Consider the following 10,971-nt stretch of genomic DNA (forward strand, 5'->3'; position numbering starts at 1 on the left):
AAAAAGCTGATTTTTAGCTTTTCTGTTTAGTTTCTTGTTTTTCAGTCTCTGTAGCAATGACCCCATGCAAGGTTAGTAAAACCACATGACACAGTAAGCTACTAGAAAATATTCCAAGTGGTGCCCACTTAAAGAACTGACCGATCTGTTCATATATGTCTGACAATAAAGAATTTTTGCAAGGACATGGTCTCTCTTTATCCTGTTCTTGAACGAGTGCTTAATGGAAGCCCACTAAGCTAAGGGACTTTATCCATGATTCAATAGCAACAGTCCTTTTTCTGCAAAAATACAAGAACTTTTGCCTACAAGCTGTGTTTCCTTCCTGCAAAGTGCACTGAAACACTGCAAGATGCTTTCTTGAGAACTGATTCTGCAGGGATTTTTTTTTAAAGTCAATGAGCAGCCCAAGTTCTGTTTAATTGCTGCATTTTTATTTATATTCTTTCAATGCATTTAAAAAGCTGCAGTGGCTGGAACGGAAAGGAGTTTCTTACACCGTAAAATATTTCTCCTGTAGGCTGACAAAAAGAAGCTGTCTCTTAAACTGATGGCAATGAAAGACAGAGAATGAATCATTGCTTGAGGAAACCAGCTTATTTAGTCACTCTGTGTCACTGTTATTTATTACTTATCAGCACATGCTGTTAGTTCAATTAAATTTAAAAACCTGAGGTTCTCTTCCACCCCTCCTCCCTCCCCAGTTTTTAAAAACACAGCAAACAAGAAAAATGACATGAATCTGCAGTGCTGAAGCAGAACCCTTTGGGTTTATTGTTCTTCTCTTGTTTTAATTAAGCTTTGTTTATTAAACTTCTGCAGTTAAAGTATGGGGATTATTAATCTTATTCAGTAGCTAAAGATAAAAATTAGCAGAGAGAAAGGACATTATAAAAATACAGTTTAGAGTTCCCCACTGAGATATACATTAAAAAAAAAATGAAGAAGTGAGACAAAGTGTTGACTACAGCATTTCATCAGTAAAAATACAGAGAGCTGTGAACAGCAATATTTGTCTCCATTTTGCATACAAAGGAATAAGGAAAGAAAACCCCTGATTTTTATATATGGGCACGTATGTCATTGTTAGTAGTTATATGTTAGTACTAAACATACATATAATCGTAATCACATACATTTCAGTACTGCCTTTCCTCCTACATCCGCGTCCTTTGTTTAAGACATGATGATGCAGATTGCAGAATTTTTGTTCCTCATGAGAGGATTGACTGTTCTTTGCTTAACAGTACAATTAACATGGAAGGCCTTTCTTATAAATAATATAAGTAAATATAAATAAATATAAATGACACAAAATAATGGAAATATAAAATCTACTGGTCCATAGAAAATTTGGCATTTGGAATTTTGCTTAATATATATCACTGCAAAAGTAACGATAAATTAAATTACTCTACCAAAGACCCTTTTCCAACATTAAAGGGATAGTCTGAATTACAATTCTAACCAGGTTTAAATGTCAACTGTTTTAAACACTGCCTGATACTTCCTGGCCCTGGTTCCAATTTTCAATGATAAGCATGTATTATACCCCAGCAGCTTTAGGATCTGACGTTCTTCACTGACCATAGCTCTCACTCTAGTTAAGTTCATTCTCTTCGGCCTGTTGATATTTAAAGAATAATTCTGGCAATATTATCTTTTTGTGCAGCAGGTGGCAATATAATTAGGGACCAGTGTCTTCCCCTTCTCCCCCTCTGTTTTCTATGGCTCAGTTTCCCAATACAAATTTCCATGTTAATTTAGGGCTGTGGCAGTGAGGTAATTTACTTTCAAAAACTGGTTCACTAAAAAGCATTTCAGTCATTCACATCTTTGACGTATCACACTTTTCATTAGACAATAAAAATCCGAGTGAAATTAATTTTTCAGTTCTCAGGCAGCCAACGTTTTTATTAAAACATTCTAATGTAGCAAAAGTGCAAAGAATGTGATTGACCGGACAGGAACGCCCCTTAGCCGTAGATGCTTGCTACAGGACCAAGATTGACCAATTGCAGATTTAGTAAAACCACGATCTACCAATCCCTATATCAGTTTATTTCTCTGAATGAGTAATTTACTGGCGATAAACATCATCATGCCAAGATACATATACAAGTATAAAACAACGAAGGCATGGAAACTGCTGCAATGGGATGTCCTACAAAGCCAATTCAACTCCTATATTTTCGAAAAGAATATGCAGGTTAGTTAGTGAAACAACAGTTGAAGCTCTAGTGTTATCTGACCCAACAACACTATTTGGCAAGAAAAGACATATTTGAATGGCCTAAATTCTACCTAAATCCTGATACCTAGCTCTCCCTATTAGTGGGTTTCACCTCTTCAGAGGTGCCCACACAGTGTGAAAGAACAGGCTCAGGAATTTAAGGGGAACTTAGACCATCTACATAGGGCCCTACTATGACAGATGCTACCTTTTTTAACTTCCTGGGAACGGTATCAATAGCTATTGGGTTACGCATCCTAGGTCTGAAGTGCCATATTAGGACTGAAGTAACCACAGTACTAGTCTCAGCCTTTCCACTCATCTCAAGAAAATGACAGCATCCCTTCATTCTTAAACTTCAACATTTCACCTGCATATGAATGTAACAAAATTTTCTTGCTCCTGCCTTTTATTAGTCTAAATTGCAAGTCATTGTCCTTTATTATTCTGCTCCCATCCCCTGTTTTACATAGGGAAAAGTGGTGCTTACAACTTGTTTATGCAGTTTTGATTCTGCTTTTAGTATATAGCTCTTTGAAATGGACATTATTAAAGCAACACAGCCCTCTAGTGTGGATGCAATTCAAAAGTTTATTTTCCATACAATTATGAGACGCTAACTTTAGACAGACTACACACGGTCAGTGACAATTACAGCAACTTTGCCTAAAAAACCCTATACAAATGATCAGAAAAATGTAGGTTGGCAAATTTAATAGCTAAAATAGTTTGCCTTTGCAGCAGCAGTACAGTGAACTGAGTGAACATCGGAATCAATTCAACAAACCAGAATTAAATCACAGACCTTAAATCTGATGCCTCGTCTCTCAAGGACTGGAAGAACCTGGGGTATCACTTACGTTACCATTTTCAGCAGCTGGATTTTCACCACTTGTACTTTTGACCCAACACATCAAAGCCGATCACAATGCTGATCGAGGTTGGGAGGGGCAAATGGACAGGATTCCATGTTCAGATGACCTTCCTGATGTGGTTGACTACATATCCATGTAAACACCAGCTGCACACAGAGGTATGGGAGAGAGAAGACAAAGACGCAGCCTGGGAACAAGTAACATAACCAAAATACTTGCATAATTCCTCACCAGTATTCATATTCAGATTAAATGTCTTTCCCAGCACTCTATTTCTGACTGTCTTTACAGGCAAGTTTCAACATGTTTAGACTAAACAACCTTTTCTAGTAACGTCTCATATTCTGTTTTCCTCTGGAGACCTTATAAGTCTTTGTCTGCATTTGTTCCAATCCCAATAGATATGTCTTCAGTACAGACATGCAGAACTGCACACAGTTTTCCAAGGAAATAAAGCTGAGTTCTTGTAAGTTAAGATTGACTGGAATCTGAAAATGGAAGACAGAATGCAAGATCATATATTCAACAATTCATAGTGTAAGACGTTAATCTAGAACAAATTTTCAGTACCATTAGATACAAAAGACAAAAATTCAGTTTGAGTCTGACAATAATTAAGACATTGACATTTTCCCATGTGCTTAAGAAAGCTGAATGAACAAGCTGGGTTTTTTTTTAACAAAGATGATTCTTTGTGCTCTACCATTTAATAACCATGCAGTATTTACATTTATGCTTTTGAGGTCTTCTCCTATCCATCTACAGAGTGAGCTTGAACAAGTGTATGTGGCTAAATCTTTTTAGAGGCTTAGATTTTTCTTAACCTTTTATGAATTCTGTTTATATATCGTAATATTAATGACAAGAAAGGCCCATGAAATATGAGACTTGACAAAAAAAAACCCCAAAACCAAAACAAACACCAAAACCAAAAAACCCAACCCCCAAAACCCCACCAAACAATAGTATTTTAACATTTAAATTTGGCTGTAAGATGAACATTTCTTTCTCTCCGTATATTGCACCTTGACTTAGCAATAAACATGAAGGTTTATGTTACTGGGACTAAATTGTGGGACTTCATAATCAGGTTTTAATTTGGTGTCAGTGCTCCTAAAGTTATGCCGTTCTTTACAGTTCTGCATCTTTATATTCTGCATCAATTAACCACCTCATCTCCCTTCCTGACTGAAGGGCCTATTTCACAATTAATCTTCAATTATCTTCTGTGAAAAGGGCATGTTTACCAGTGTCAGAGATCTCATAAAGATAAATCAGTGCTTATAATTTTAAGATGGGCATGTAAAATGCCATATAACAACTTACCATGCATTCATGTGCACAAGACCTTTTTTCAGCTGTCACTTTTTAGAAAACCTTTGAAATTTCTCCACAGACAAGAAAGTAACTGCAGTTAAGACAACTGCTTTTGTAGACTAATATTTAAAAATTAATAGCAATAACCATTTGCTATCTTTAAAGCTCTGACCATGTAAGGAATCAGCTGGTGAAGAGACACTGTGTGCCGTTACAGGGCTCCCCCGCTCCGGTCTCTGCTGTTTGTGAAATCGTGCTCCCTCCAACCCGGACAATGCTGCAGGAGAGTGCCTCACCCAGTGAGATTCACCACGCAGGGCCGTACTGTTCATGTTTAATGTGTCATTTCAACAGCATCTGGTTACAACAGCAGCACCATAAATCCTCTACACGGATGATTTGATTCCCTGCGTGCTACCTGTACATCTATTTGGAAGCAAGGTGAAGTCAGTGATCAAAAGTTGCATTCACTGCAACTAATAATTACAGTAACTTTATACAGCAAAGGACCTATTTTATAAGACAGCTTTAAAAAGAAGTTATGGAACATACTAAGACTCTTAGGCAAAATAGTTTTGAGAGCAAATACTGTAGTGAAAAGAGTGTTACAAACAGAACTAGTTCTTTTCGGAGGAAGTGTCTGTGATTTGTCTCTCAAAAGTGGTATCTTCAAGTTTAATTGTTATTCTCTATTAAATCACCATAAAAGTAACAATAAAGCCTCTAAGCATATATATATACACATATGAGATAAACAGATATAACAGAGACTTTTGTCTCTCTGGGGAGTCACATCTTTTCACTTACCTAATACAAACATAAAGAACCCTCCTCTTCAAAAAAAATCCTGCACTTCACCCGTAAGGACAGCCAAAATTCATAATAAAATAGTTCTGCTCCAGTCCAAAGTATACTCAGGATCTTTCTCCTCATGCTAACCAATACCCAGTGTATAATATTTTTTTCCCAACAAAGCAGTTGATCAAAAACCAGCAAAGTTATTCTAAGGTTTCATAAATAAATCATTGACTGCATCTTTCACACAAATTGCCTCTTCCTCCAAGTGAAATTTAAAATTTATTTTTCAAGAAAAGAAATCAAAAAGATATTTACAAGTGAACAACTAAACAGCTGTATAATAAATACTTTAAATACACTGGATTTTTTTAATTGTGCGGTGATACTAATTAGTGCAGGAACCCATGTAATTCAGTTGATGTGTTTTTAACCTAAGCAGCAACAGCACAATATCTTCAAAATTAATTAGCACTTGTGAAATCACTCACATGAAGTCCCTCTTATGATATATTTTTATTTTATTTTTGTAAACAGCATAATTTAATTTTCTGGGAATACTTCTCTTTTAATTTCAAATTTAATTAGGCTGTAATTATAAATCTTCTCTGTAACATGCATAGTAAACCTGTTTCATCTTTGTCACACTACATATTAAGGTTAGCACATGAAACTTTTTGATACAGGCCTTGAAATAATAACCTCTGACAATTCAAGACACTGCAAAATGAACTTTTAAAGGTGACCTGGACCACCAACAGGAAAATGAAGCTCAGTTCAGGAATAACTGCCACGTAGGCAGCAGAAGAGAACTACATCCTAGTTCATCATTTCTTGTAGCAGTATTTTGCTCTTGCCAAACAACTGCCAATGTATTGTTCTGCAGCATCACTGAATGGACTTTGTACATTAGGCTGCATCAGTTCTGGTGGCAGGAGATATGTACTTCTAATTAAACCTGATTTACACTCAGCTTTTCTATGACACCCTAAGTCACCTTAGAAAGGCACAGCTTCTGCATGGAGTAACCTTTTGTTGTTCAGTGACTGGCAGAAATACATGGGACCTACACCAGAGGAGACATGTCAGCAAAGAACCACCTCTGTGGGTGATAAAACCATGAGTGTACAAAAGGAAAGAAGCAGGTCTATAAACGTTTGTCTTATCAACTGGTATTGTATTGTATGTTTTTCTTCAGTATTAAGGACTGATTTCTGTTTATTCATTTTGCTTGGGATTTTGCCTCATCAGTGCTATGGTAGATGCAGAACTGGTGAGTTGGTTTAGGATTTGGTGTGGTTTTGGTAGCGGGGGAGGAAATGGTTGCCTTTTGTTTGGCGTGGTTTTGGTAGCAGGGGATGGGGCTGCGCGGCCTCTGTAAGAGGTTTTCTCAAAAAAGCTCCCCCCGCGCAAGTCTGAGCACCTGCAATCATCAGAGAGCACTGATGGAGAGAGGCTGCAGGGCAGAGCGCCACAGATCCTGACATAGGCTGCAACTCTGAGGAAGACTGGCACTGAGGTCAGTTTGGCACTGACCTCCCCACGAGCCAGAGACATTGACCAAGGACTGTCTGCTGTGGGTGGGACACCACACTGTGAGGAGTGTTTCCCATGAAGAGCAAGTGGCAGAAACTGTATGGAGAGAGCTGGGACTGATTGCAAACCCCATCCTGTGTATGCCCCACCACTATGCCAAATGGAGAGGTAGCAAAGCTGGGCCTGGGAAGAAGGGAGGGGTGGGGGGAAGATGTATTTAAGAGCCGGTTGTTTTTCTTGCTCTGATTTCAATTGGTGATTTGGTTGTGGTTTTGTTGTCCAAATTAAACTGATTTTATTTCCCCATGTTGGGAGTGTCATTTGCCCATGACTACAATTAGTGAGTGAGCCCTCCCGAGGGTCCCTGGTCTTGACCCTTAAACCATCTGTCATATTTCCTTCTACGGGAGGGACAGTGCAGCTGCCTAATGCTTAGTCTCCAGCTGGATCGAAAGCACAAGTGGCAATGAACCTTGACATGAAAGAAAAGAGACAAACAATGCGGAACCACTTCTCCTGTTGGTTGAGATGCACAGGGCTGCACAGCAGGACTAGGAAACAAATGTCCTTGCAGTTGAGCTTTTTTATTTCCACAGCAGGTGACGTGAGGTATTCAGTGCCTCAAGGATCTAAGTACTGCAAGAGCAAAGATAATTTTTACAGTCTAACCATAGGTCCAGCAGCCTAAGACTTTGCAAATAACAGGACACACATCTAAGTATTGCCAGTTGCCTTTCTCTCATTACCTGCCTTTCTTTCTCTGGACTCAAATAAATCACAGGTTTGCCAATAGCCCAGTGAAAACACCACACACATATTGTTAGACAGTTTAGTTACCTTTTGCACTAGATATATATATATATATATAAAACTCACATCCTCCATAATAAATAAAAAATAATAGAAAAAAGTTACTGCTGTGGATAACTGGTTACAGTCAGGTGACATTTACTCAGGTGACCGCCGTCACCACCAGTGAACACACACTGTCATTTTCTCAGCTGTCTTTAATGAATGTTTTAGTTTATAATCAAATTTACACTGCTGATTCTAGAGGAAAAAAAATCACACTTTAAGAAATATGTAAGAAGCTTGCTACCAAAGACAACGCACTTGACTACCCACAAGAAAGGGGAAAAGGTAGAAGAGGTTACAAGGAAAGAGGAATACAGCATTTTACATAAAAAAGACCACATCTGTAAATATTGCAGTATCAACACCCTAAAATCTTGATTTCTGTGTGCATAGGTAACAAACACACACAAACATTTTCATATGCATTGATTAGCAGCCAAATATAAAACCAGCACTAATTATAAAGAAAATCAGAACTATTTTAATTGTTTTAAGAAATTGTAGAAGGCAAATTAATTCTATAATACAAGTTATTTACAAAGAAATACCTTTGAAATGGATAAAACTACTTTAAAATGTTACATAATAAATAAATTCATCTTCAAAAATTCATACTGAAATTAGCTGTATTTTTCTATTTACAGTGGACATGAAATGACTACATCAGACTATTTAAAAGACCTTGAGTTTTTAACATTTAACTGATTTGCTGCACTGCCCTAAGTATTATGCCAAATATTCAACAAAGACACTTCACAGTCAAGAAAAAACTGTTTTCTTTATTTCAGACACAGAAGAAACAGTGGAGATGACTGACAAAATTACATGACCAACAGTATAGAAACTCTGGTGTTTGTCACTTTCAGGCACTTTCATAACTCGGAAAATAATGTTTCAGCTGTTTATTTGAAAGGAAAAAATCCTTCCCTTTAGGAATTCAACCTTCCAAAAATTAAGTATGCTTTTAAGTGAATCATCATTCATTTTAACTGGAATAGCTACATTATAATGAGGTGGGCCCCAAGGTGAAATAAGCAATCTCAAATCCCATCACAGACTGCTGAAGGCAGTCACACGACAAAAGACCTCTTCAAAATGGTATTTTAATGAAGTACATATAAATCAAGTTTTTCAAGTAGTTTAATAAGTCGCTAATAAATAAAATAGCTGATAATTTCTAACCATGGGGTTAGAATTTAGTTCTCCTAACCTTTCTGGAAGGCACCAGGTTCACAGCATAGCTCTGTACATCGTGTCACTCCTTGAGGAGGTAACCCAGCACCAAGAGATCACATCTCAGTGAAGTATCAAGCCACTCTATGTGTGTGTCATGGAAGCAGCACACTAAAATGGCAGTGAAATTAACTACCAACGGCTCAAGCCACAGATCAGGATACACGACAGGGTTTGAACGAGGAATGTCAGATCCAGCCCAAATACACTTCAGCTCTGAAAGAAAAGAGACATTATATCCTTCAAAACATACACTGAAAATTAAAACCAAACAACCTTAGAGCTGTTTTTTTACATCACCAGCTTTCATCAGAGCCTTAATAGCTCTGGCCCTCATCTCAAGCTCCAGAAGCTCCAGCTGCTGTGCTGATGGCTGCACATCTTCTGATGAAGGAACGGCTAAGGTTGTTGCTTTGGGTTCCTTTGGACTGGACTCTCCCAACCCCAGTATCTCATTCACACTCTTCTCAATGTCCTTCTGAAGGTCATCTATCTGACCAGCTCCACTTCTGACAGTGTTTTCTTGCACATCTGGACCATCATCTTCATTGCACGGGCCTTCTATGTCACTATCATATGCATCAGCATTTATGCTGAGGACATCGCTATCTTCTCCCTTGCCTGCAACACAAATGTAATAATCACAGTTGGCTAACGGAACCATTTTTCTTTCACCTTACAAAATCACTTTGCTTAGAGTGTTTCTCTGCAGAGCTATGAATTTAAGACAACTAATTTCTCTTCTTCTCCTCCAACTTTTAAGGCTGATGTAATTTAGACAAGTGTTAATGCATTTTTATGCCAATTTAGAATAACATGCAGTATAGCAAAGCAGCAGTACCAGCAAAATTTGCTCCATCCTATGGCATTACATGATCAATTTTCCTAATTAAAATGTCATAAGGTTTTATATCACAAGGAAGCCTCTGCAGTGCAAAACTGATTATTGTTTATGATCTTTAAAGAAAACTCAGCTATCAAAATGCAATTCTTAAAATGACACTTTAACAGGATTTCATGTATTTTAAAAGAAGTGGGACACTACAGTCAGGCACAGTACTGAAAATTAACAAAAACTCCACTTACAGTGCAACTATTCAGAATCTATCACAGGGATTTCAGACGTATTTAATTCAGTAAAAACACTGAGAAAGTTAAGGCATTGGCTTTTAATGCTGGCTAAAAGTTGGAGTTTATTTTAAAAAAATTACTAGACAAAGCACTACAATAAAATAAAAGCAAAACTCTAACAGAACCTGAGTAATTGTTCTCACAATTTGGCTACAATAAGACCATTACTTTTGACACACTGGCCTCAGAAATTATTACTCCTTCATCAACCTTGGAATCTGTGGAAACTTACAGTAGGATTGGTTGCTGCTTAAAATAAACCATTTATTAGTCAGATGGTGGTAAAGTCACCAATTCTAAAGGATTTATAATTGCTGTTGGTAGTAACACTACCCAAAGGTGTGGCTGCGTTCCTTGTCAATTAATAACGAGGGTTTAGAGCTAAAGATCTGTGCGTTTGAAATACATGTAATATCTTACCACGAAGACTCAAAGAAAATTTCCATTCCTATATAAGTTACTTTAGCCTAGAATGATCCTCTGTATAAATTTTAATATATTGTCCTGGTTTGAGCTAAAACTTCCTTGTTTTGGGTAATGGACAAATAGATTTATTCCATGCAGTACGATAACTCTGCATTTAATTGGTTAAGGGGGTCAGGTGAAACGTTACGTGGTGAGTCCTTAAAAGCGGCAGGCCAGGGGAGCATCGCTCCCTTAGGCTTCCGGACAGCGGCACGAAGGCAGCACCGCTGCAAATCTGCCAGTAAGGGACCAGCCCGAGACCTGAAGGCCTAGACCTAGACTCCCAGACCGCTGAGGATTACAGCCTTGGCACTGCTACAGCCGTGAGTTTTCGTCGGTTGGGATATTGGAGCTCTTCCAGCTGTTTTTCGTACGGGGAGTTTTCTTGCAGTTTTTTTTTCCTTGCCGCACCGGGGTTTCTTCCCCCCAAAACCCTGTCTCGCCGCAAGAAGAACTCCATTTTCCCTGTCTGGAAGCAGCTGCAAAGGTTTCCACTCCCTCCTCGCTGCTGTGTGTCTGCCAAGAGCACTG

At 38.0% G+C, this 10,971-nt stretch overlaps 1 protein-coding gene across 1 annotated transcript; it reads right to left on the reverse strand.

The window, feature by feature from the left end:
- Positions 1 to 9,095: 9,095 nt before the first annotated feature.
- Positions 9,096 to 9,465, reverse strand: CAAP1 (caspase activity and apoptosis inhibitor 1; the record flags this gene model as incomplete). Its single annotated transcript, XM_010137870.1, has 1 exon — positions 9,096 to 9,465. A coding segment is annotated over one exon (344 nt), but the record flags the coding sequence as incomplete, so codon positions are not given.
- Positions 9,466 to 10,971: the final 1,506 nt, after the last annotated feature.

Source organism: Buceros rhinoceros, unplaced genomic scaffold (assembly GCF_000710305.1).
Source record: "Buceros rhinoceros silvestris isolate BGI_N320 unplaced genomic scaffold, ASM71030v1 scaffold1126, whole genome shotgun sequence".
Taxonomy (NCBI): Eukaryota; Metazoa; Chordata; class Aves; order Bucerotiformes; family Bucerotidae; genus Buceros; species Buceros rhinoceros.